The sequence below is a fragment of the Carassius carassius genome, chromosome 12 (assembly GCF_963082965.1).
Source record: "Carassius carassius chromosome 12, fCarCar2.1, whole genome shotgun sequence".
NCBI classification, from domain to species: Eukaryota; Metazoa; Chordata; class Actinopteri; order Cypriniformes; family Cyprinidae; genus Carassius; species Carassius carassius.
In genome coordinates, this window is record NC_081766.1 from 7,468,049 (window position 1) to 7,494,454 (window position 26,406).

Genomic DNA, 26,406 nt, shown 5'->3' on the forward strand with positions numbered 1-26,406 from the left:
ATTGCAGAGGTCCTGAAAAAGAAGGACCAACACTGCAAATACTGACTCTTTGCATAAATGTCATGTAATTGTCGATAAAAGCCTTTGAAACGTATGAAGTGCTTGTAATTATATTTCAGTACATCACAGAAACAACTGAAACAAAGATCTAAAAGCAGTTTAGCAGCAAACTTTTTGAAAACTAATATTTATTGAATTCTCAAAACATTTGGCCACGACTGTATACTAGCATCTGATGAATGTAGCATCATATAAAGACAATTATGAAGATGATAGTATCGTCTATCGCTGATGCTGATGCCTTCAACGATATCAAGACGATTATTATTATTTTTTATCATCAGGCTAGTGATGCTATCTAATTAATATAAGGCCTTATTTTTCCATCATATTTCTTTTTACGTGTTAGTGTTGCACATTACAACCAATCACGATGAACCAAGAGTTTTGTTCAGTGTGCGTGTTTGCTGACTGAATTCTGCTCTCTCGCAAATTCTCTTATCATAAACAATAAAGTGTAGCTGTACGTGTGCGATGTAAGTATAAGAGATTTATTTATCATACAGTATAGACAGCTTCACTGATTATAATGGGAGTGTTTCTTAAAGTGCATGAACTCGCGCAAGTCAGAGATGTTTTTTGGCAATGTTAATATTTTTTGCTTGTTTTCTATGCCTGCTGTTTGAATAACTGAGGAAATGTAAGCATTATAATTAGTAACTTACAGTGTTTCCATTAAACTGTGATCATGTTAAATACAAATCATATTCAAAATATTTTATGATAGATTACACTAACATTAGACTGGTTTTAAATTTATCCTGGAGTTGGATCGCTCTCCGGCTATGAAACTAAGTAAATAATTAAATTAAAGCGATAATATTGTTTATTGTCAATCTTTCAGGCTGACAATAGGACAATATGACCCCAGAGCATATCGCCCAACACTATCAGTCAACAAAAATGTATTTATTCCATGAGAGACTGTACAATAACATGTAAGTGTAAAATAAAGCAGCGTTTATGAGGCTAATGATATAACTGGAATATCAAATCGGTGTAAATGATTCTAAACATATTTTTCAAAAGTACAATTTGTTTACCTTTCTATACCTGTAATTATTTAATCAGAGAAAAATAACAAGTGCACCTTTAATGTGTAACATTTTATCATTTTAAATGCTGTACACCCCTTTCATTTGAGATGTTTAATGGCTGATGCATTTGATTAATTAATTGTATTTTGCTAAACCCCTCTTTAACAAATGTGCAATATATTTTAAAAATGTGCTTAAATAAATGATCTTTGATTGACAGCTTGCTTGTTGTTTTCTAAAATGTTGCCTTATTTTTTTATTTATCAGTAGAGGGCATCGTTTCAGCCAGCCAGCCTTAAAGCGTTTGTGTGATTTTAAATTCATTTGAATTAAATACATCTTTTAAAGGGTAAAATTTAAGCAGTTTTGAGGAAAACTGTATTTGCGTTCATCGTGAACCGGAAGTTAACGTTATTTACTTGTACCCGCTGCGAACAGACCGAATGCGCTTGGAGGCGATAACGGTCAGTCCGTGCCACCCTCTCCTTCCAAGGACAAGGATATTTTGATCACACAGCGAAGATCTGATGGTGTGTCAGCTGCTTGCAGAGGGAGGCGATAGATTACCTTTTAACGGCGCCTATTGAATTAATCGTGGTAATTTATCTGGCGCGGATAACGGGACAGAATGTGCGTGTGTGATGCGGCCGAGCGCGCGCGCAGCGCCGCTGCAGTATCCGAGCACAGGCGCGTGAGTCCTTGGCTGCAGGTCGACCGTCGCTTCATTGTGTTGTTTTGGTGAATATGTGTCGAATAGAACATGGAAATGGTGCTGTAAACACAAAAAGCATGCTTATATATAGTTGTTGTAGCGCATATATGGTTATAGGTGTCTGTTTAGGGGTTTTATAAACGAGCCTGCGCAGAATGTCTGCGTCTATACAGCGCTTATAAACGAGTCGGATAGCCGCTGCCCGTCAGGATGTCATCCGGTGCTGGAGGAGGCCTCGCACCCACGAAACCGTTCCCGTTCTTGTGTGAGGAGTCTACTCAGGGTTTGAAATCTAAGAGCCTCCCCATGCTCAGCGACAGTCAGGCTCCGGAGCAGGACGCGGATCAGACTCTGCTCTCTGCCCCGCACAGCTCGCCCCGATGCGGCTCCCCCGTCAGGACAGAGTGTCGTGAGCCGGAGGGTCGCGGCATTGCTGCGTTCTTTACATTCCGGCTGCCGCCGGTGCCGGTGAGGCGCTATGTGGACGGGATCCTGTCGGACTCGCGCTGCTTTCTGTTCTGCATGTGTTACCTCACCTTTATTCAGTCTCTGATGGTGTCCGGTTATCTCAGCAGTGTCATCACCACCATAGGTAACGAGTTCTCTTCTCTTCTCTTCTCTTCTCTTCTCTTCTCAGTTACATTTATACTCTTCACTTAGAAAGTCTCATGTCTCAATTTGTCTAATTTCCCCCTATGATCTCCATCCATCCCAATTTCTTAATTTCACCATCTCATCTTTTCCTAATCTCTCCATCTCATCTTGATGTCATGTACACTAATTAGATTATATTTTTAGTCTCATCTCTTTCTTAACCTCTCTCTTCAGGGCACATGGATTCGTCCTACCCCCCCCCCCCCCCCCCATTACAATGTCTCTGTCTCTCAATAACGTCTCATCTATCTATGTCTCTTAATCGACTGTCCTGTCTTTTCAATCTAAATTTTTTTCCCATCTCCTCAAAATCTCCCATTTTTTCAATCTCTTCTCAAAACCATCTACCCTAATCTCTTATTTCTCATATGGTCTCCTCTCCTCTCATCCCAAACTCAGACTTGTCCATCTCATTTTAAACTTCTCGGATTAACAACTCTTCACTCAGATTCTGCCTTATCTTTCGTCATAAGATTGTAGTCTCTAATTTAGTTTTATCCTAATCTCCTCTCAGTCTCATCCAGGGGCGTCGGACTGGGGGGGTAAAGGGTACCGAGTACCCAGGGCCCGAGGCAGGGGGGGGGCCCTTAGAAGTCAATTTTCTATACATACATAAACATGCACTAACATTTGTATAGCATTTATGTACAACTAAAAAAGTTCCTGTGCAAAACTAAACTTGTAGTTAGGCGCTGGTTTGGTATAAAAAAATCATTTTCATGCTGTGCAGGGCCCCACACCCCTCTCGAATCAATGCAAATGGTACGACCCGCAGGTCAGGTGCTTCTGCTGCGGACCCGCGGTGATTGAATCAGTTGATGAGACAGGAGCTGGAGTCAGCCGTGAAGAGTCATGTCTCTCCTTAAGAAAGGAAAATCAGGGGCTCAAAAACGAAAAAAGAGAAGCAGAATAAAGAGAGAAGGGCAAATGAGGGCAAGCAGTTGCTCACAAATTTTTTTGAAAAGAGAGGTGAGCTCCAAATGCATCATCAAGCATTGACAATGTTTTAACATAAATATCTACTCCCGGTAGAATAGCATACATTTATGTTTGCATTTATGAATAATATACCAATACTTTATAGTATCACACCCTTCATAGCGAGCAAAAAATGTTTCTGATTATTACATGGCTTGGCTGAATTCCAATGTAGAAGGCGGTCTGTTATTTCTTGATAACAGACCGCTGCGAAGTATAACAGACCGTTGCCATGAAAAACAGCGCGTTGCTATGGACGCGGAACGGACTATTTTCTTTGGTGGAAGCAATACAATCGTTTTTAAATCAATAAACTCCTTTTAAATCAATAATTCGTGGCAAATTATTTATTTATTTTGTGGGTAGTCATGTAATAAGCGGGATAATATATAGAGAGGCGGTCGTTATAACGAATAACAACCCCGACAGGCTGAACAGGACCCCGACACGAAGCGGAGGATAATGTAATCTAACGTTATACATTATCCCTTACGTAAATAACAGGGAGTGAGAAGCAGACGGAGCTCAACACACTGCCACTCCAGACACATTTCCAAATACTCATTCACCACTGGAGCTGCTGAATGCCATATACAAAATGCAGCTAGAAAGCATTTTTATACAATTAATACTGTAGAAAGAAAACAGATGTGAATATTGACATTGAAGAGCTTTAGCTTGAGGCTTTTGCTACAGATTTTATGGTTATGATCTAAATTCAGATCTTGGTGAAACAATATGATTTAAAGGCGAAATAATATGATTTCTATGCTATCATATATAATCTAATAACCAGCAGCAAACAGAACTGAGACTCAGTGTTAACTAGGGATGTGAGGCCACACAAAATTTATGGATTGTACCTCGGTTTTTGGGCTTACAAATGCCTTATTTTATAAACAAGGTGGTTGCAAAAATTCTTATTGTAAAGGTGCTTATTTTCATATGAATGTACTGTACTATGAACAATTTCTCTAATTAAAACTACATAAATGAATATGAAGTCAGTGAACTAAAACATTAATAATTTTAGTTTATGTTAATTATGCATTTTTGGAAAAGTTTGCATTGGCTTGAGGATCTTTTGTACACTACCAGTGACTGTTGCTGGAGGGGAACGTGCTTTCAGTAAACTTAAACTTGTAAAGAACTATTTAAGATCAACAATGTCCCAGGATAGACTGAACAGCCTTGCCATACTCTCTGTAGAAAGTCAGTTGGCCAAAAAACTGGACTTTAAAGACCTGATCAGCAAATTTGCGCATGCAAAGACCCGTCAATGGGCATTTAGTAAAAACTGACATTATTTAGTTTGTGTTTCAGACCAAAGTTTTTCTCATTTGGTATGGTCATTTTCAGAACTGCTTTACAGTATATTTGATTTAGTCCAGGTTTGGACCTGCTAGACCTTTTGTCATCTCAGTAAGTAGTACTTTCGACAATAAAACAAAAATATATTAATCAGAGTGTGGCCTATTTTGTTTACATTTTAAGTGTTTTTATGATAAAAATGCAATACCTTACCCATTGGTATCACTATGGTATTGGGGGCCCAGCAAGATGGTTTGTACCCAGGGCCCAAAATTTGGTGCTACGCCCCTGGTCTCATCCCCTCTGCTCTCAATAACCTCTCATCTCAAGTTTCCACCAAATCTAATTCCAGTCTCTATCTCATGTCATCCCAACCTCCTCACAATGTTCATTCCATTAAAATCTCCAGTTTTTTTTCCAATCTCATCTCAATTTTTAAGGTTCCTAATATTGTTTTGGGAGTCTCCGACAATAGGATCACATACATTCAAGGTCAAAAAAACGCTTGTTTTCTCAAAATATGCATTTAAAGGCACAATATGTACGATTTTTTTTTCAAATATCCAAAACCCTCTAGAACAGTGGTATATATTTTGCTGACTTGTGCACCTGCATTATCCCAATTATTTTGAAGAATTGTAAAAAAAGAAAGAAAAAAATTTTTTTTAACTAGTGACACAGACTGTGTCTATAGTGTCATTGTGTCACCTGCCAATTACATCATACACCTCGATTTCCATTTTTGTTTTGTAGAAAACATGGAAACACCAAAGACATTTTAATATGTTGTGCGTTTTTTTTAGACCGATAACGACCGCACAGAGTAGCATTATAATAGAACTTTCGAAGGTATCTAGTATGATAAATCAGTGCTGCTTTACCCCTCATATGCACGATTAGAATGAGCAGAAGCGCTAAAGTGTGGCATAATAAAAGCTCCACTGCTTTCGAGCTGAGTGTCACTCTCGTCTCTCATTAGCAATTGCTTCAGCAGCCTTGTTTCGCTTTGACGGCTTTCCGCCTCACTCTGCTTCATACTACGATGTTAATTAATCCTACCTAAATGTTAATACATTAGCTCTTCCATAATCATGGAGTCCCGTCTGATTGCGTCAGCTGTGGGGGTGAAGATGACAACTCCCATGATTCCACACTCAGTCACGGCATCATCAGACCATGCCTTTGTTTCTTTGTTTGTTTTTAATAGGCAATCTCTTACGGTGAAAACTTACATATTGTGCATTTAATATCACTTCATTTTCCAGAGATTCTCAAACGATTCTATCAAAGCAGTTCTGAAATTCCGTCTCGCTAAAACCCTCCTTTCCATGAGCCTACTCTGCTCTGATTGGTCAGATGGCCCAGTCTGTTGTGATTGGTCTACCGTGTACAGTGTGTGTTGGAAACACGCGGTAACCTTCCGGTCTCTTGTGAAACCAACACGGAAGTGATTAAAACTGCAATTCATCGACTGGCCGCTAGAGGTAGTTTTGGTCTGTATAGCTAAATTTGCCCTTCATGACAACTGTGAGGGGGTGAATTTTATAACTCATTTGTTTAAATTATATTAAGCCTTAATGTTCTGCATAATTAAGGGCATGGTCATTTGAGTGACAAGTGTATTGCCATTGATGTCACCACCATCAAGCTTGGTGGGCGTGGTTTCAGCAACCAGCTCCCGCCTCTTTGCCCATTTTCGATTATCCGAGAGTGACACACAGTGACGTGCTGCCAAGATGGTGATGGCCGGCTCTGCCCACTTTGAGCTTCAAAAACGCTCTTCAGAAACCTATGGGTGATTTCACGGACAATTCGTCCATGTTTTTATACAATCTGTGGTCTGAAACAATACGCCCATTGCCATACTTCCATTGTTTGAACGCTCGATAGAAAGTATAAACATCTATTATTATCATACTTGTGATTCAGTGGAGCCAGCTGGTCCAAGTAAACAGGGTACTATATATATATTTTTTTTACTCCCCTTGATTAGTAAAATTATCTGTTTGTGGGCGGGGTCAAGTTGTTCACTGCCGACCAACGTAGAACATAGGCAGGAATTATGCAAATGTGTTACCATGTTACATGTAGCCATCACGGAAGTGGGATTCGAATTACTAATGACTCGTTTAGGCTGTAGAGAGTTGATTCTTTATTTTGGTAGACAATAAGTTCATTTATCGTTCACTTTCGGCTTTACAACTTTGCTGATCGTTTACATTCACATACAGCTACATTACACCGCAATATTGGAAATGGCATAATAGGGGGACTTTAATAACATTTTGATCTCAACCTCATCTTCTCTCAGTAACATTTCAGTCTCATCTTTTCTATCATCTTCAATTCTCCATATCATTTTAACCTCACAATTTCAAATATCCAATCGCATCTCCTCTTAACAACATCTCATCTCAGTTGCCATCTCATCACATTCCAATTTATAATTTCTCAACCTTATCTTAATGTCTTCTCAATCTCATCTCATCTCAGTACTCTTCCTCTCCTATCAGCAATATCTCACCTCAATATTTCAGTATTGGAGTGTGTTTATGAATTTCATAATGAATGAACCGTGTGTTTTCCAGAAAAGCGGTACAGTCTGCGGAGCTCAGAGTCGGGTCTGCTGGTCAGCTGTTTTGACATCGGTAGTCTCCTCATTGTGGTCTTCATCAGCTACTTTGGTGGGCGGGGTCAGAGGCCGCGTTGGCTGGCAGTAGGGGGTGTGTTCATTGCCTTGGGTGCCGCCCTCTTCTCCCTACCTCACTTTATCTCTCCGCCATATCAGCTGGAAGAGCTGAACAGCACAGTAGGAGGAGAAGTGCTCTGTGCCAGTGGAAATGGCAGTGTGCAAGAGAAGCCGACACTGTCCAGGTGCCAGCGGGACAGGGAGGAGAGTGAGCACGCCCTGTATGTGGCGCTTTTCATCTGCGCTCAGATCCTTGTGGGAATGGGATCTACTCCCATATACACCCTTGGACCAACTTATCTGGATGACAATGTGAAGAAGGAGAATGCATCCCTGTACCTGGGTGAGTCGAAGTGAGGCTTTGTCTAATGGTGTTGTTGGATGGCAGGGTCAGTCTGTGTCAAATCAGTCAAGTAAAGTGTGTTGCTTAGGGCCATTTTTATTTTATTTTATTTATTTATTTTTACATGGAATCTATGCAACAACCATTCTGTTGTTTCAAAAAGTTCATAAACCGATCGCAAAACTAATCCATATGAATTTAGTGGTTAATTTTCTGAAGAGACTTGATCACTTTATAAGATGAGCAGATTTAATTTAGACTGTAAAATGAGCTCTTATGTTATTTGTCTCTTTATGATTAATTGCTTGTTGTATTCCTCACAATTTTTTTTGTGTGTGTTTTTTAATACTTGTATTTTATTTTACTTCAGCTTTGCTCTAATTAATAAAATTAGTTTTATGTAAAAAAAAAATGACATTCATTCTGTGTAGCCACAACCCTATATATCAGATTTGATTTGATGTGGATTCGGGTGTTAGTCTTACTAGTTTAGGTGTAACTTCTGTATTCTGTACATGCATGGAACAATATTTTAGGGGATTTAAAAAATTAAGCTTAATTGGTGTGTAGTCAGTATTCACTCAGAATTAATTTACTCTAAAATCATTTTTAAATAAAAAGTCAATATTCGACTGACATTCTTCTATTAATTAGCCAAGTGGGCAACAGTCCTCGCTCATAATCTCAAAACTGCAAATATCAGCTGTTTTTATACCAGACCTGAATTCTGCCATGGAAAGTCTGTAACCACCTACACAGTAGCATGCAACAGCTAAAGAAATTCTATTATTCTCGTTTTGTGCATGCTTAGCTATCATGTATGTAATGGGAGCTCTTGGACCAGCCGCTGGGTATCTGCTGGGTGGGATTCTGATCGGATTCTATGTTGACCCCGGTACCATTGTCAATATTGACCAGAGTGACCCACGGTTTGTAGGAAACTGGTGAGGAAAATCTTTTCTGATTTACTGTTTATCAGTTAACATCCAGTAAACCCAACAGCACTGTAACCCTCTCTCTGTCTGGCTCTCTTTCTCAGGTGGAGTGGGTTTCTCCTGTGTGCTGTGGCAATGTTGTTGGTGATCTTCCCTATGTTTTCCTTCCCTAAAAAACTTCCACCACGGCACAAGAAAAGTAAAAGACATGTAAAAAAGGGTGTAGGCGATGTCTCCAGCGATGATGAGATGATGAAAGAAAAGAGCAAGGCTGTCTCATCCTCCATGGGTTTTGGCAAAAATATCAAAGGTGAAACTTAACATCAAATTTAAAATATGATTCGGTTCGGATCAGATCAGATCTAAAAACTCTTTTCCATCTTGCTAGCTATCTTGAAAACCCACATCTCTGGAATTTACATGAGCAGATTTAAAGTAGTTTGAACCGCTCACAACACTCTTTTGGTCATCTTTCAAGAATCGTTTTTTATAAAAGGCTAGCAAGTTGGACACGGTAGTTTTATTTTATTTCATTTATTCATTTAATTTCCATATTTTTATTTAAAACAATATCCCTTAATCTTGGTGGCCATGAGCTGTCTGTTTGTTTGTTTTTATCTTGAATTTATATTATTTATTTCTGTTATTAGCAGTGTTATTTTTGTATTATTTATATACTTATATTAGTTTTTGTTTTTATCTGTATATATTTTATTTCAGTTTTCTTAATTGTAGTACTTCAGATTACTTATTTTACTTGAGTCATATTTAGATATTTGTTTTTTTTATATCAAATACGTATATTTTATGTTGTTTCAGCTTTATTTCAGTTAACTGAATACTAAAATTCAATTGATAAATCTGTGTTGTTCCTCTCTCTGTCTGTTTCTGTTTCACTCCAGATTTGCCAAAAGCAGCAGTGCGTATATTGAGTAACGTGACGTTTTTATTCGTGAGTTTGTCATATACGGCGGAATGTGCCATTGTCACAGCCTTCATCACTTTCATTCCCAAATTTATTGAATCTCAATTTGGTGTTCCAGCATCTAATGCCAGTATATACACAGGTACAGCACCAACAAACACACACACACACACACACACACACACACACACACACACACACACACTCACACACACACACAGTCACACACACACGTTTATTTTTATGAAAAGTGGGGACATCTCATAGGTGTAATGGTTTTTATACTGTACAAACTGTATATTCTATGGCACTACACCAAACCTACACCTGACCCAAACCCTCACAGGAAACTTTGTGCAATTTTACTTTCTCAAAAAAACTCATTCTGTATGCGTTTTGAAAAAGCGTTTTGAAAAATGGGGACATGGGTTATGTCCTCATAAGTCACCCTCTCCTTGTAATACCTGTGTCATACCCATGTCATTATACAGTTGTGTCCTGATATGTTACAAAAACAACAGCACACACACACACACACACACACACACACACATATGTCGATCTGATCTCAATACTCACTATGGGTGCCTATTAATGGTGCATTTGTGTGTGCAGGTCTGATCATCGTACCCAGTGCAGGTGTTGGTATTGTTTTAGGTGGTTACATCATTAAGAAACTGAAGTTGGGTGAAAGAGAAGCAGCAAAGCTGGCCATGATCTCCAGTGGCGTATCTTTGCTATGCTTTTCCACTCTCTTCATTGTTGGCTGCGAGAGCATCAACCTCGGTGGAATCAATATCCCTTACACCACCGGGTAATGGAGAAAACCCTCTAGACATGCGCATAAATATCGCCTGCAGACATGAGCTGCACTGAATGATGTTCGATCTGTTTTTTTTGCAGGCCAACTCTGACTTTGTCTCACCGAAACCTGACAGGAAGCTGTAACGTCAACTGTGGCTGTAGGATTCATGAGTATGCACCTGTCTGTGGCTCTGATGGCATCACTTACTTTAACCCGTGTCTGGCTGGCTGCAGCAACATCGCCAACCAAACCTCAGGAGTGAGTCATTTTTAACCAAGGGTTTTTAAAACAAGGGCTGTGTAGTCAAGTGAAATGTAGATCAAGAGTGAATCCAGGGCTTGACAAAACCATGTAGGGTTTTACTTTGCTGTATTGACCGACTGATTGCATGTAGTCGTACTTTAAAATGAATGCTGTTTAACTTTTTAAAATAATGTAATCATAATTTTTTGTAAAATAAGCCTAATGCTACATTATGTTGCTGAAGGGGCCAGGAACCCCTTTAGAGTAGTAAGGACCCTCTCATATAGGCATGTGACGGTATCAAATTTTCATGTTGCAATTAATTGATAATGCTTTTATTACTGTTCACTGTATTATTACAATTTGAAATTTAGTTTGCATAATAATAAAGTATAACAGGTTTAAAAACTGTTTTCTTATAACAAAAAACTAAACATTTAAATACAATAAAGCAATACACAAAAAAACTGTATAAAGTAAATAGTTTCACACGGATTAAAGTGTAGTATAATTATAAATAACAATAGATAACACTTGATAAGATAACACTTGATAACACTATGATAAGATCTCATTAACCTTAGTTAATGCATTAACATTAACAATAAGCAATAGCTGCATTTGCTAAAAAATACAACTGTTACTTCATAATAGCTCAAGTTCATTCAATAACTCGGTAGCAACTATTGATGTTAACAACTTGTTATTAAACATAGAAATGAACTAAAATGAATGAAAGTTTAGAATAATTTTTTATTGGCAGTTTATGATTTAATAATAAATGAACTATTGTTTACTTAGTGGGGCCTTAATGTAAAGTGTGACTGAACAATAAAGAATCAAAACATTTTCAAACAATGTCTAGGGCATGTTGTAGTCCAAATTAAAATGAAAAAAAAAGTTTGCAAATAAATGGCCTATTAAGCCTATAAATATTTAAGTGTTTGTTGCTTGTGATGTGAACCATAGTGAATACACAGATCTGAATGGCTTTTTTAAATCATTTAAATGCATTTCAGTTTTCAGGATTTCTGGGGTAACGGCTGTATTTCTGCTGTTCAGCGCCACCTGCTGTCAGAGAGTGAATGTGCGCTTTCATTCAACGCCTCATGAGCTTCTTATCCATGCTTATTTACATGAGAGTATGCAGCGGTGTTGTGCATTGTGACCGGTTAATGGGAAAGGTATTATTAATAGCAATAAAAAATCAGAATAATTTGTAATAGATAATTATTCACAGTATTTTGAAGTGCCCACGGTAACAATACTGTGCATGTTCATTATGCCCACGGTAACAATACTGTGCATGTGATATATCGCATTAACAAATACCGGCACATGTCTACTCTCATAATTATAACAGTGATCAAGCACAATTTGTACTATTAGGCCCCATTTACACTAGTGCGTTTTCGTTTAAAAACACATAACTTTTGCTACGGTTACGCCTATCGTTTACTCTACTCCGTCGTTTTCGACCCTCGAAAACGAGACTTTTGAAAATGCTCCAGACCCCATTTTAGTTTGAAAACTACAGGGTTGCGTTTCAGTGTAAACAGACCAAAACGGAGACTTTTTAAAATGATGGCATGGCTGCCTACATTCGCTCTGCATATCCTTGAAGACCTTGTAAACTATAACATCATGCGCATTTTTGTCAAGCAGTAGACGCGTCTGCGATATAAATAATAGGGAATCACCTATTCATATCTATGGCTGTACCTGCATGAATGGTCACGTGACATGAAACGCAGCGGAAATGCCAGTGTAGACAAGGATCATTTTCATTCTAAAACGCTTTTTTTAAACGAAAACGCACTAGTGTAAACGGGGCCTTAGATGCAATTGGAACCTTTTTTTCTGATTCCCTTTTTGGTGTTTCACCTTTGACTTTGTTTAAATGGTTAACAAAGCTGTTGTAAACAAAACATTTACATTTATTAATTTGGCAGGCGCTTTTACAGTGGAGGAATACAACAAGTGATGTTGTATCAGTGTTGATCACTGCAATGCGATGATGCATTAGATGGCAATAAACACGAGAAGTGCCTGTTATACAAGGTTATACAAAGTCATCGCTCAAAATGCTACGACAGGAGGATAATAAGAGAACAGAAAAAGTGAAGGCATAGGATTTTTTTTATTAATTATTATTATTGGAGGCAGTTAGATGCTCACAGAACAGATGAGTTTCAGTTGTTTCTTGAAGATTGTGAAGGATTTGGCTGTTCGGATGGAGTTAGGTAGGTCATTCCACCAACAGGGTATGGTGAAAGAAAGCATCCTTGAGACTGATTTTGTGACTCTCTGCGATGGGACCACGAGCCACTGCTCATTTACCGACCGCAGGCTTCTGGAGGGGATGCAGATGCACAGGAGAGAGTGGAGGAAGGAGGTTCTGGAGCCTGTGGCAGTTCTGTAGGCAAGCACCAATGTCTTGAACTTGATGCGAGCCACGACTGGAAGCCAGTGCAGAGAGATTAGAAGCGGTGTGGCATATTCTGTCTTGGGCTCATTGAAAACAAGACATGCTGCTACATTCTGAATCATTTACGGAGGTCTGATTGTACATGTTGGAAGTCCAGCCAGAAGAGCATTGCAATAGTCCAACCTAGAAAAGACAAGGGCCTGGATGAGAAGCTGTGTTGCATGCTCTGTTAGGAAGGGTCTGATTTTCCTGATGTTTTGTAGTGCAAACCTGCGTGATCGTGCTGTTTTTGCAATGTGATCTTTAAAGGTCAGCTGATCATCAAGGATCACCCCAAGATTCCTGGCTGAACTCGATGGGATTATCGTTGATGAGCCCAGTTGGATGGTAAACTGGTGCTGTACTGATGGGGTGACTGGGAAGATGAGAAGAAAGCATGTATTAAAAGTTTAACAAAAATAACATTTTTAGGGTTTTATGAAATTCATTTTATTTTTCTCAAATCAAGTGTACCTTCTGGTCATTTGATTTTCTGCTCAAAAAGAAATAAATAGAATGCTTTGATTTTGAATGAAATCAAACCTGGAGAACGGTTTGATTATGTGGGCAGTCCTGCTAATTTTACCCTACTCATTTTATTCTAAGCCTAAGAAAAACCTCACAGGTAACATTTTAATTTGCTGTTACAAACGACAGCAATTATAGCTATACATCTTGAACAGAGTGCAAGTAGTACTGCACCTCTCCGGTCGGCGGAGGTGCTGGCGTGATCCTGATCAGAAGATTGGGGTCAAAGGGGGCATTTCAGGGCCGCCCACACAATCAAAACAAATATTAAAGCATAATAAAAAATTTTTACTCATGAACAAAAATACGAAAAATCTAGCTTAATTTGAGTTTTTCCATTTATTTTACAAAAAATTAAAACCATTGAACCATTTCTCATTTCTTTTTATTTTCTCTTCTTATTTCTAGAAAATCGAGTGACCAGAAGGTACACAGACCCCAAATTCAGCGTTTTCTGTTTAAAATTTTACTGGATTCAGTTGTAAAGGTTTAATTAAATTTAAATATTTAAAAATCATGCCTATACAATGTAAGTCATGAAACATAATAATTTATTTATATATTTTTTTTAATCTTAGGGCCCCTATGAAATGTTTTTGTTTTTTTCTGTATCCGTTTTAATTTTTCTGAATTTATGATTTAATGCAGGTTCATCAGTAGTTTGGACAAACAAAGTGCCATTTTATTCATCCAAGATGTGCCAAATTCTATGACATTCCGCGTTATACAGTAAATTACATTTTTATGACTAAATGCGGCAATTCAGTACACATACTACTTATTGCAAAAATCAAAGGTCCTAAATACATTTTCAGACCCCCGTCTTTGAGTTTTGGATCCCAGACCCCACTTTGATGGTAGCCTAGATATTTATATGAAAAAAAAATGTTGTCGAGACATTGTGTCGGTCAGTATAGTTGCCAGTTTTCATGTGTATCATAATGTGCGTATTTCTCCTTCTCAGATCAGAAACTATTCGGACTGCGCATGCGTTCAGAGCAGACAGGTGATCACTCCGTCAGGAGGAAATCACGAGCTGCAGGTGGTGATTGTGAAGACGTACCTGAACGAGAACGGTTACGCACTTGCAGGAAAGTGTGAGCGGACATGTGGAACGCTCATCACCTTCCTCATCTTTCTCTTCATCGTCACTCTAATAACCGCCTGTGGCCAGCCGTCTGTCATCATCGTTACGCTCAGGTCCGCCTCTCTCCATGTACTCAGCTATCATCTCTTTTTACTTTGTTTTGCTCATCCCGATTATTTCCTGAGCAGGTCTGTGGAGGAAGAGGACAGGCCGTTTGCTCTGGGAATGCAGTTTGTTCTTCTCAGGACTCTTGGTAGGATAGGACAGATTTTATTGAATTCATCTTTTATTTTTTTGACTGTCCACTAAACTTTCTTTTTGTCTCTTCAGCCTACATCCCCACTCCTATCTATTTTGGAGCTGTGATTGACACCACCTGTATGCTGTGGCAGCAGGATTGTGGTTTCCATGGGTCCTGCTGGGAGTACGATGTCACTTCCCTCCGCTTTGTTTACTTTGGGCTGGCGGCGAGCTTGAAGTTCCTGGGCTTCCTGTTCATTTTCCTCACCTGGTATTCCCTGAAGCAGTGCGAGGAGCAGACCCACACACACACACTTTCCCCGCTGGACACGGTGAGCCACCTCATCTGTCACGCTGGAGGTCACAAAGGCCACGCCCGCACACGCTCCTGTCCTGTTTTCCTGCCACGCCCACCAGAACACTCCCATGCTGCCATGACAACTGGACACGCCCTTAGCCGTGGTAACAGTTGCCCTGGCAATGGCCTGAAAGCAATAACTCCACCCATACGGTCACTTGAAAAAGTGGCGGTGTGAGGATTGCAGCCATGCACACACACACACACACTTGCTCATATGCATGCAAACATCATACAATTATGAGGGCCGATTATGTAAATGGAAACGTACCACACCGCTTATAGCCATTGCTGGTGCCTTTTTTTTTTTTAAACACACACATACTCCATAGACACATTACCGCTGAATTTGTGTGAAGCACTGATTAGTAATAAAACTTTTTTGACACAATACCTCAACAGGACAAATACCTCTGTTCATCATCACATACAAATGCAAACATACGCTAACACATATTACATGGTCATCTCATCTAGTTACCTGTATTATTAGTTGTGCACATACTATTTTGCTTCTCCTGTACAACAGACAGATACTTGTACTTGTTTACCTCATTGATTCATCCATTCATTTTTCAACAGTGATGGGAAAGAGACTGCAAAATTGACTATGTTCCATTGCATTGACTCCTTCTGAATCGCATTAACTACTTCCAAACATCAAACCCCTTCCCTAAAAAAGATTCTCTTCCCATCCCCAGAGTGTAAACTCCTCCCACTGCAAAAAACCCAGATGCCAATAATTTTTTCCACATCCATACTATAAACTCCTCCCACAGTTCGGCCCTTTGGTGTGTTTGACTTAAAGCCTGCTGTGCAGATTGATCTGTGAATGACATCAAAGTACTGTGAGAGCTATAGAGAGCAGATGGCTACCTATGCTTTGAAATCACTCTTATGGTTCTTTGATGTCATCCACAGATCGTTCTGCACAGCGCTGCTTCAAGTCAAACACACCTTTAGGCCTGTTCGAGATGCATCGGTGCTGTGCAGACCAACCGGCGTATGACATCAAAGTCCCGCGAGTGTTATTAGAGAGTAGATGACTCTCATCTCATCTCAAATAAGCCTTTTATCATGTCGGTCCCTCCCAAACTTTAAACCCCTCCCTTAAACACCCTCCCTACCAACTCTTTTGGCCACACCCAGACTGCAGACTCCTCCCACAGTACTGACCACTCCAGAATCATAATAGCCCCTCCCAAACTTTAAAAACCCCTCCTCTAAAACAGCCTCTCTACTGACGTGAGAAGTCGTGGCCTAATGGTTAGAGAGTTGGACTCACAATCGAAGGGTTATGAGTTCGAGTCCCGGGCCGGCAGGAATTGTAGGTGGGGGGAGTGCATGTACAGTGCTCTCTCCACCTTCAATACCACGACTTAGGTGCCCTTGAGCAAGGCATCGAACCCCCAACTGCTCCCCGGGCGCCGCAGCATAAATGGCTGCCCACTGCTCCGGGTGTGTGCTCACAGTGTGTGTGTGTTCACTGCTCTGTGTGTGTGCATTTCGGATGGGTTAAATGCAGAGCACAAATTCTGAGTATGGGTCACCATACTTGGCTGAATGTCACTTCACTATATTGACCACTTCTGGAGTGTAGGCTTCCCCCATAGTACTGACCCCACATAAGCTGTGGCCGCTCCCAACTTCAAACTCCTCCCCTGCCAACAATTGAAGTCACACCCACAATGTAAGCTGCTGTACTGACTCCTCCTTAACTGTTTTGCAACAGTTGGTAAAGTGCACACATCTGTCAAGCTTTCTGTTTCTTTTTTTTTTTTTTTGTAACATCTGACCTTTGTGCATCATATCAGTATTTGAAATGTTTCCTTTTGTTGGTTTTGATCGCAAACAGTCATCTTAGTAAATAACACACACAAAAATAACACGTATACTATATAGGAGGCAAGTCATCTCATGTGCACACACATCATGTATACTCCTGAAGACATACTCTCTCGTCCTTGTAGATGGCGTTCTGTTTGTGCTGACATTGAGCCAGTATTAGTGGTGTTGATGGCAACGCAATTGACGACTGTCAACACCAGTTCCGAGCAGTAATCTGCTTAATTCCTGATCGTTTTCAGTAGAAACAGAGCAGAATACACACGAGTACTGACCACTGCTGAGGAAACTGTGTGTTTCATTTGCCTCTCCCTCTTTTTCCCAACCCTTCCTATGTTACTGTGCACTGTTTGCGAACAGAAGATACATTGATACAACTATTTATTTGAAATTACTTGAAGGTTTGGCTAATCAGAGGCAAACCTGTAGAAAATCTATATTAATTGTTTTGGTTTACTTATACAAATAAATGATTTGTCTCAATAAAACCCCCAAATAAAATTATTTTAATTTTGTGCTGTGATTTTTGTGTGATTTGAAATGTTGATTTAACCAGTCTGTGCTGAATATAACAAAGTGCATTCATTTGATGTCATCATAAAGGCAGGTTGGTAAACCAAAATTTGGATAATTATCAATGCACTTGAATGCTTGGCACTTAGCCCAGGGTTATCCTATAGAACCAAACATGCAATTAACGTAGTTTAAAATTTAGTATTTGTGACCCTGGAGCATAAAACCAGTCGGTTGGGTATATTTTAAGCAATAGCTAAAAAAAAAAAACATTGTTTGGGTCAAAATTATCAATTTTCCTTTATGACAAAAAACATTAGGATATTAAAGAAAGATCATGTTCCATTAATATATTTTGTAAATTTCCTACCATAAATATATCAAAACATAATTTTTGATAGTTAAGAATTCATTTGGACAATTTAAAGGCAGATTTTCTCAGTATTTTTTTGCACCCTCGGATTCCAGATTTTCAAATAGTTGTATCTCAGCCAAATATTGTCCAATCCTAATAAACCAATTTATTTTGCTTTTATGTGACGTATAAATCGCAATTTAAAGAAAATTACCCTTATGGCTAGTTTGTGATCCAAGGTAACATTTGTTTAGTGTCATGTCTGGAGTCTGAAAAAAATCGTTCTCTGAAATCACTTTATAACATGTTTAAATAGTTGACAACCAGAAAATCTATCTTAAGTTGTATCATTTAATTTACAACAAACTTATTTTTGTAAAATGTTTTACCTAAAAATTGCACTTGTGTTATCTTTGAAATGAGTGCGACTTGGTTCTGCAGGTCCAGTGGTCTGTGTGGCTCCTCCCTCCGCTAGGTGACGCTGTGAACTCGTCAACGCGGGACCACGTGTGTTGCTTTTCTTGACATACGTCCGCTACGTGTTTCGGCCCTTCCGCGTGCTCTGTAGAGTCGCGTGCGCCGCAATCATGGCTCTGTACAACTTTAAAAAGATTATGGTGGTTCCCACCGCTAAGGTAGGAAAATGACAGCGTGTTTTACTCCCATATGTGTGGTTAAACGTTATAGAAAGTATTGTTGGTGGTGTTTATAAGGGACATTGACAGTATGTTGCTTGTGTTGCACACGTGTGCGCGCGGCGTTAAGCCATTTAACTATCATGTGTTGTAATTTTATTTATTCACATGTTTTTACTGGCGTCATATTTTAAAATGAACAAGCATAAACATAAAACATATGAAGAGAGATGAAGACCTTTTGATTAATTGACAAATTTTATATAATTGTACCAGGATCTCATGATCATGGAAAACCTTTATTTTCAGAAATCTTTCATAATTTCCTTTCCATTCGTGGAAAATGCAGATATAGTGGAAATTCAGCGAATAGGCCTATATGTTTTTCTAGTTGCACTTCACTGTCTAAAATTGATTTTTGTCAGTCCAACCTTTATAAAACCATTTAATAGCATGTTTATTATATAAATCTTGTATTAAAGAAAATTAAAAATCATTAATGCTGGAATAATCATGTCATGGAAAGTAATTTTCTCCGCATATCAGTGAACCCATGGTGTGTCAGAATGGTAATTTGTTTTTTTTTATTAATAATTTTTTTTTTTAACATGTATTTATTTGTCTTATTTTCTTCCTGCAGGATTTCATAGATCTGACTTTATCCAAAACCCAGCGAAAAACTCCCACTGTTATACACAAACACTACCAGATCCACCGAATAAGACATTTCTATATGCGCAAAGTCAAATTCACCCAGCAGAACTACCATGATCGGCTGTCACAGATCCTCACCGACTTTCCCAAACTGGATGTAAGTATCACACAAACTTCACAACACACACAGGACAACGGTTATATGTGTTCATCCTTCTTAATCACCCTGTATTTAATAGATGAATGACTTCCCATGTGTGTGTTTCAGGACATTCACCCCTTCTACGCTGATCTGATGAATGTGCTATATGATAAAGATCATTATAAACTGGCTTTGGGTCAGATCAACATCGCCAAAAACCTTATTGACAAGTGAGTCCCATTTGTTTAGCAACATCATGCACGTTACTTTTTAGTATTCATTTGTGGTTGGTTTAAATATGTTTTTTTTTTTTTTAGTCTCATCTGTGGGTATTTGCAGTTCCTTTAACTGAGTAAAACTGTATGTCTGTGCATTCATAGTGTTGCTAAAGATTATGTGCGGCTGATGAAATATGGAGACTCGCTGTATCGTTGCAAGCAGCTGAAACGAGCCGCGCTGGGTCGCATGTGCACCATCTTAAAGCGACAGAAACAGAGTCTGGAGTATTTAGAACAAGGTACAAACACATCCACAGATACTTTCCAACATAAGACAATTTTCCGGCCGGATTATATTGTACAGATACTGAATCATTGAATTTAAATGGTTATACTGTAGTGCTCAAACATTTAGGGTCTGTTAGAATTAAAAAAAATGTATAATAATTCAACACTTGAATTATATACTTCTAAAGGAATATTTGACTTCTTTGTTCAAAGCATAAATGTACCAAAAAAAAAAAGCATACATTTTTACGTCATTTTACATGCACATTATAAATGCATATTTATTTCATAACAGTGCGGCAGCATCTGTCCCGTTTACCCACTATTGACCCCAACACCAGAACCCTCCTGCTGTGTGGTTACCCCAATGTCGGCAAGTCCAGCTTTATCAACAAGGTTTGTTTGTGCATGTGACTGAAGGTTAAATGTCAACTGTGTGCTCTGTTTTTAATATTAAGTTTTAATGGAGGATGTGTGTACAGGTGACCCGTGCTGATGTTGAGGTCCAGCCGTACGCCTTCACTACCAAATCTTTGTTTGTGGGTCATATGGATTACAGATATTTGCGCTGGCAGGTGAGTGTTTGAAAAGTGCATGGTTTTCAGACAATATTCAACTTAATTTGAAAATAATGTTATACCTGATAATTATGGCTGTGTTTTTAGGTGGTTGATACCCCTGGTATTCTGGATCATCCTCTCGAAGAAAGGAATACCATAGAAATGCAGGCCATCACCGCTCTGGCTCACCTGCGTGCTGCTGTCCTCTATGTCATGGATGTGTCAGAGCAGTGCGGACACACGCTCTCACAACAGCTAGAGCTCTTCAACAATATACGGCCGCTGTTTGCCAACAAGGTAGGCACACATATAAAGATGTCAATTTTAAAGCATTGAAACAGCATATAGTTTTGTTGTGCTGAAGGATGGCAATGATGATTATTTGTGTGATGCAGCCTCTGATCGTGATGGCCAATAAGTGTGACGTGAGGAAGATCAGTGAACTCTCAGAGGAGAATCAGGTAACTGAGATTCTAAATCTGATTCAATTCCTGGAGCTGAGTGAAATTTAAAGGGGTTCTGGCTTTTAGTGTGTCTAGACTCTCCCATTCAGTGACAACTCATAGTGAACGCATCTGTTTAGTTTCAAAAAAATAAAAAAAAAAGTAGGTCCAGGTTTATGCCTTATATTCAGAGGAGTCTAAAGCCTTATGTAAATCTGCCAGATAAACTCAAGCACTTCAGACCAATATGTGAATAAACGTCCCAAAGAACAGGATAACTCTTAAGTACTTAAGAATTGACGTATTAAGAAATGAATGCTTTTATTCATTGGGCTGTTAAATCGTTTAAAAATGACAGTAATGTTTTCCTTAAATCTTTTTATTTGACAGTCTAATAATCATGAAAAACATGCATCAGGGTTTCCACTGTTTTCAACATTGAGGATCATAAGAAATATTTGAGCGCCAAATCATCATACAAGTATGATTTCTGAAGGATCGTGTGACTGTAAAAAATTCAGCCTTGCATCACAGGAATATAGTCTATTTTTAAATATAATAAAACAGTACATTGTAATATTATGTATTAAACCTATTTTACTGCTTTTGTCTTGGCGAGCATAAGAGACTTCTTCCAAACACACTTGAATTATTTTATGGTGCTTTTTGTTCTTTTATGTACTTTAGGGGTGAAGATTCACTTTTTGTTTAACAAATTAACCACACACAGATTTGGAGGCAGTTTTCAGTTCCAATTTAAAAGAAGTGTTATAATCACCAGTTTTCATCTTCCTAGCTTCATAATCTTACTATTATAATTTAATCTCAAACCATTTCGAGGAGGATAGTAGAAATCATGAGAATGGTTAGCTGCAGCTGGTTGAAGCTTTCTGCAGTGACACTGAAACTGAGCTCTATGTGTGAATGTAGAAAGTCTTTACGGATCTTACTGCTGAGGGGATCCTAGTGATTGAGACCAGCTCACTGACGGAAGAGGGAGTGATGCAGGTGAAGGCTGAGGTAAGATCACATCCACTCACTCACATATGCTCACTGAAATCAGCCTATTCGTTTCATGTTCCCATTTAGAGAGTAAGAGTATTGTAAGCTGATGTAGATTGGTGGTTTGCAGGCATGTGATCGGCTGCTGGCTCACCGTGTGGACACAAAGATGAAAACCAAGAAGGTCCATGATGTTTTGAACAGACTCCATCTGGCAGTACCCACCAAGAGAGATCAGAAGGTACATGCTCTTCACACTTCTTAGATCAGTGTCTGCTTGGTCATAAGCATATTTCTTTACAACTGCTTCCTGCAAATTTGCATTTGTAAAAGGTTTTGATTTGGTTTGTGCAGGAAAGGCCACCATTTATTCCTGAGGGGGCTCTGCTCCGTAGAAAGGCTATGGAAACAAATGCTCCCAAACGCAAACTGGAGAGAGACCTGGAGGCCGAGCTGGGAGATGATTACACACTGGATCTACAGAGTAAGATATAAACACACACACACTAGGGATGGGCGTTTTCCGCAAATATCACATTCGAATATTTGAGCTCACAAAAAACGAATATTCAAATATTCGTTTATTTAAATTAAGTTTAATAAGACAGACGTTATTTTTCAGCAACATTTATTGTTTCCATCATTTTTGAACAAGCTTACACACAATAAGCTTGAACATTACACATCTTGTTTGGTAGCTGAAAACCTTTAACAATGCATGCAAACAAACAAAAGTACAGATTAAAAGCAAAAAAAAAAAAAGTGAACAAAGAAAAAACATAAAGCAGCTTGCAGCGATTAGCTATTGTACAGAATGTAGCTTACACTTAACTTTTAAACTGTCAGCAAATTTTTTTTTTCTTTTTTTTTTATTGTTTCAAATGTTCTTTTTAAGAAATACGGGCATGTAAACATGATCGGAGGAAAGTCGGCTCCTTAGTCTGTTAACAATAAGGCCGGCCGCGGAGAAAACGCGCTCTGACGGCACAGACGTTGGCGGGACTCACAAATAACGGTGTGCTAAGCGAATAAGTTTTCTGAAGCACTTCATGTTTTCGTTTCACCACTGAATGGGATCCTCATCTGGTGGAATACATGGCTCCAGCAAGAACTGTTCCCACTCGTCTCGGCTGGACTCTCTGTAATCATCGCTAAAGAACTGGCTCAGCCTTTTCCGATGAGTGGGCATTGCATCCTCTTCATTGTTGGTGGCAGCGGCTGCATCCGAGCCACTCGCATCAAGGAAAATGTTTTTTTGTAAAATGTTTTTCTTACTTCTCATGTTTTCATCGAGGAACCTGAGATGTTTATGCCGAGGGTCTAGGGCAGACGCGAGAAGAGGAGTTTTCACTGCATTCTCCAAGTTAGCGGTGTTTATTCGTTGCTTGAGAGATGCCGCAACAACGTTCTTGAATTCTGTCACTTTCTGTGATTCTCCACAGCATATTGAAAGCACTGTAAAAGACCACAGTTCTTATTCATTCATTAATTTTTTTTTGCTTGCATACATCTTCAAATATGCCATGGAGAATCACAGAAATTTAATCACACCAAATTAGGTTTTATTGTGGACTTTTTTTTCTTTTTTATGGCAAGCAAAAATATAGCGAAATTCGAATATCATTTTTATTTATCGAATAATTAGAGCAGAACGAATATTCGAATGTTCGACTATCCGTGCACACCCCTAACACACACACACACACACACATCTACACACACATACACTTCCAGATGTGTCTAAAAATGTTGCCTTGTGTGTTCAGAATACTGGGACTTGATGAATCCAGAAGAAAAGCAGGATAAGATTCCTGAGATTTGGGAGGGTCACAATATTGCAGACTACATTGACCCAGAGATCATGAAGGTATGAAACAAAAATGCATTAGATATTCTTTTCAGTACTGTAAACCAAAACACTGCCTCCTGAATTTCAGATTAGTGGTTGCTCATACGGATTTTTTTTTTTTTTTTTTTTTTCAAAATTTACCTTTTGTGGCCTCCGTATTGAATATTTGGTTACATCCTTGTTTCAGATGATGTTTTGAATTTCTGTCCCTTCTCTCGTTCTCAGAGGCTGGAGGATTTGGAGCAGGAAGAGGAGCTGCGTGAGAAGGCCGGAGAGTATGACTCTGAGGAGGAGAGTGAAGATGAAGAGATGAGGGAAATCCGGCAGCTCGCCAGTCAGATCCGTGAGAAACGGAAACTGAAGATTCTTGCGTCTAAAGAGAAAGACACACAGGGATCCAGAATGCCCCGCACAGCCAAGAAGGTCAGTCTTTCTGTCCAGCAGTCTTATTCTTATACATGTTTTATATCAGATATTACTTGCATATTTTAGGTAAAGTCACTTCAGAAACCCATATTTTTATTAACATTTGGTAACACTATTTTGTTAACCTTGTTACACATTACATGTACTTACTGTAGTAATAAAGTATGCATAATTGCATACAACTAATAGATGATTAAAGATTGATTGATTGGTATACGTGGTGCAGGTGGAGAGAGCGACTCTGGAGAAGGAGATGGCTGATCTGGGTTTGGACATGACCGATAAAGATGATGTAAGAAGTTTCTTGCGAGGATTTTTCTCTTTAAGATTTTCCATTTGTCTGAAACTGTATTGGTAACACGCTTGGTGATCCATTTCTGGTCCTTCTAGAGCCATTATGCTCGGAGATCTCGCTCTCTGGTCCGAAAGAGGAAGAGGGAAGTGTCTGCACCACCGACATCACGCACTCGCAGTCAGAGTGCCTCGAGACCACCAAGGGACCAATCAGGAGTCAGAGATGCCAAGGTAGTGCCTACATTACCTTATGCATCATCATCATCTTTAACAAATCATATTCTGAAATCAATATTATAGATAGTCTTATAAATATAATGGATATCAACATAAATTAATTTTCAAGACAAATATGAAGTGAATTTAGGAAAGGTAGTCAGTCATATAGCAGATTACAGAGATTTTGATAACACAAAGGTTCCCTTTGTAAAGCATTTATAAAGGTGTTTATTAATGACTAGTAATTTATCATTGATAAATGGTTATAACTGCATGACTAACGCAATACCTGCCAAATAACGAGCCATTTTTAACTCGTGTTATAAATGCCTAATAAGTACCGTAATTCCTCAAATAAAAACCGGTAGTCAAATAAATGCCGGGCCTCTTATACTGACCAGGGACGTGGTCAACACGGACAAATAAAGGCCCGTCTTAAAGGCCGGGGGAAAATTTGTGCAGCAGAGCCAGATAATGTACGTACGTGCCCACTGCCGGAGCGTTTCTCGTTCTCAAGTCAAGAACCGGTTGCATCGGTTTTCGTATCACCAGTACACTGAACTGAGAAGTGTTTCTGTCGGATGTGTCCGATTCGAGAACCGAGGAGCTGATGATAACTGCGCATGTGTGATTCAGCGTGAAGCCGACTGACACCGAGCGCGTCTGAACCAAACGGATTCTTTTGGTGATTGATTCTGAACTGATTCTGTGCTAATGTTATGATCTCTGTCCACTGGAACGCTATCGCTTTTAATTTAAAACGGGCTATTTAAAACAATTACTTATCATACGGATGAAATAAGAAATAAAGGCCTGCCTCTAATAAAAGCCTGTTTCAAATAAAAGCCTGTTACCTTCTGCAGTTCAGGTAAATAATGGCACCGGCTTTTATTTGAGGAATTACAGTATATTTATTCATACTTATTTAACTCAAAATCAGAGTCTTGAGCTATTTCATAATGTCTGTATGTCTCATTTGTCCCAGATGTTGAAGAAGGTAAAGACCATGATGAAGAGCTCGCAGAAGGACATGAACAGGCAGGGAAGGAAGGGTGAATCTGATCGACATGTGTTTGATGACAAACCTAAACATCTCTTTTCTGGGAAGAGGAAGTCTGGCAGCACCAGCCGCAGATAAATGCAGCCTTATTCACTCACTTCTGTCTAATGTACTCATACCTGTCCTTATGCCTTGATTAATAAATATTTGTTATATTCTGTACTTTTAGTAGATCTTTCTGATACAGATGATAATACACCTGTAACCATGATAGAATTAGTTATTGAAATGTATGTTAATTGCATTATTAGAAATTTATTCTATCATGCAGAATGATATTGAAATGTACAGGATCATGATTTTGAACTCATTACTTGCAAGATAAATTACCTAAAGTTGTTTGCAGTGGGAGTCAAATAAACCACCCAAAGTACTGAACCTGAAATTCATGTGTGAAACTGTCAATTAAATTGGAGTTGTGTTAGGCTCCTGATGTTTGTTTTTCTGTGGGGGTGGTCCAGAACCTATGTACATCTAACCAATGTACTTGGATTAAGATTTCTTTATATATTTCTAATGTATTTAAGCAAA

The 26,406-nt window shown here is 38.9% G+C and overlaps 2 protein-coding genes across 2 annotated transcripts; both read left to right on the forward strand.

Annotated features, from left to right (window-relative positions):
- Positions 1 to 1,392: 1,392 nt before the first annotated feature.
- On the forward strand, positions 1,393 to 15,654 carry LOC132154608 (solute carrier organic anion transporter family member 5A1-like). Its single transcript, XM_059563240.1, has 10 exons — positions 1,393 to 2,401; positions 7,341 to 7,784; positions 8,596 to 8,728; positions 8,824 to 9,029; positions 9,622 to 9,786; positions 10,260 to 10,458; positions 10,548 to 10,707; positions 14,652 to 14,887; positions 14,963 to 15,027; positions 15,105 to 15,654. The coding sequence occupies exons 1-10, from the start codon at positions 2,020 to 2,022 to the stop codon at positions 15,548 to 15,550; spliced, it is 2,436 nt and encodes an 811-aa protein (XP_059419223.1). The 5' UTR covers positions 1,393 to 2,019; the 3' UTR covers positions 15,551 to 15,654.
- Positions 15,655 to 18,562: 2,908 nt separating this feature from the next.
- Positions 18,563 to 26,260, forward strand: LOC132154609 (GTP-binding protein 4-like). Its single transcript, XM_059563241.1, has 16 exons — positions 18,563 to 18,720; positions 19,361 to 19,531; positions 19,643 to 19,746; positions 19,897 to 20,033; positions 20,318 to 20,418; positions 20,505 to 20,597; positions 20,688 to 20,879; positions 20,978 to 21,043; positions 21,956 to 22,045; positions 22,158 to 22,268; positions 22,382 to 22,511; positions 23,794 to 23,894; positions 24,102 to 24,299; positions 24,529 to 24,594; positions 24,693 to 24,827; positions 25,801 to 26,260. The coding sequence occupies exons 1-16, from the start codon at positions 18,673 to 18,675 to the stop codon at positions 25,951 to 25,953; spliced, it is 1,896 nt and encodes a 631-aa protein (XP_059419224.1). The 5' UTR covers positions 18,563 to 18,672; the 3' UTR covers positions 25,954 to 26,260.
- The last annotated feature ends 146 nt before the right edge of the window (positions 26,261 to 26,406 follow it).

Coding starts and splice junctions, on each gene's coding strand:
- LOC132154608 (XM_059563240.1), top strand. CDS start 2,020: ATGTCATCCGGTGCTGGAGGAGGCCTCGCACCCACGAAACCGTTCCCG. Junction 2,402..7,340: donor CAGTGTCATCACCACCATAG/GTAACGAGTTCT, acceptor TGTGTTTTCCAG/AAAAGCGGTACAGTCTGCGG. Junction 9,787..10,259: donor TAATGCCAGTATATACACAG/GTACAGCACCAA, acceptor TTGTGTGTGCAG/GTCTGATCATCGTACCCAGT.
- LOC132154609 (XM_059563241.1), top strand. CDS start 18,673: ATGGCTCTGTACAACTTTAAAAAGATTATGGTGGTTCCCACCGCTAAG. Junction 18,721..19,360: donor TGGTGGTTCCCACCGCTAAG/GTAGGAAAATGA, acceptor TTCTTCCTGCAG/GATTTCATAGATCTGACTTT. Junction 19,747..19,896: donor GCCAAAAACCTTATTGACAA/GTGAGTCCCATT, acceptor GTGCATTCATAG/TGTTGCTAAAGATTATGTGC.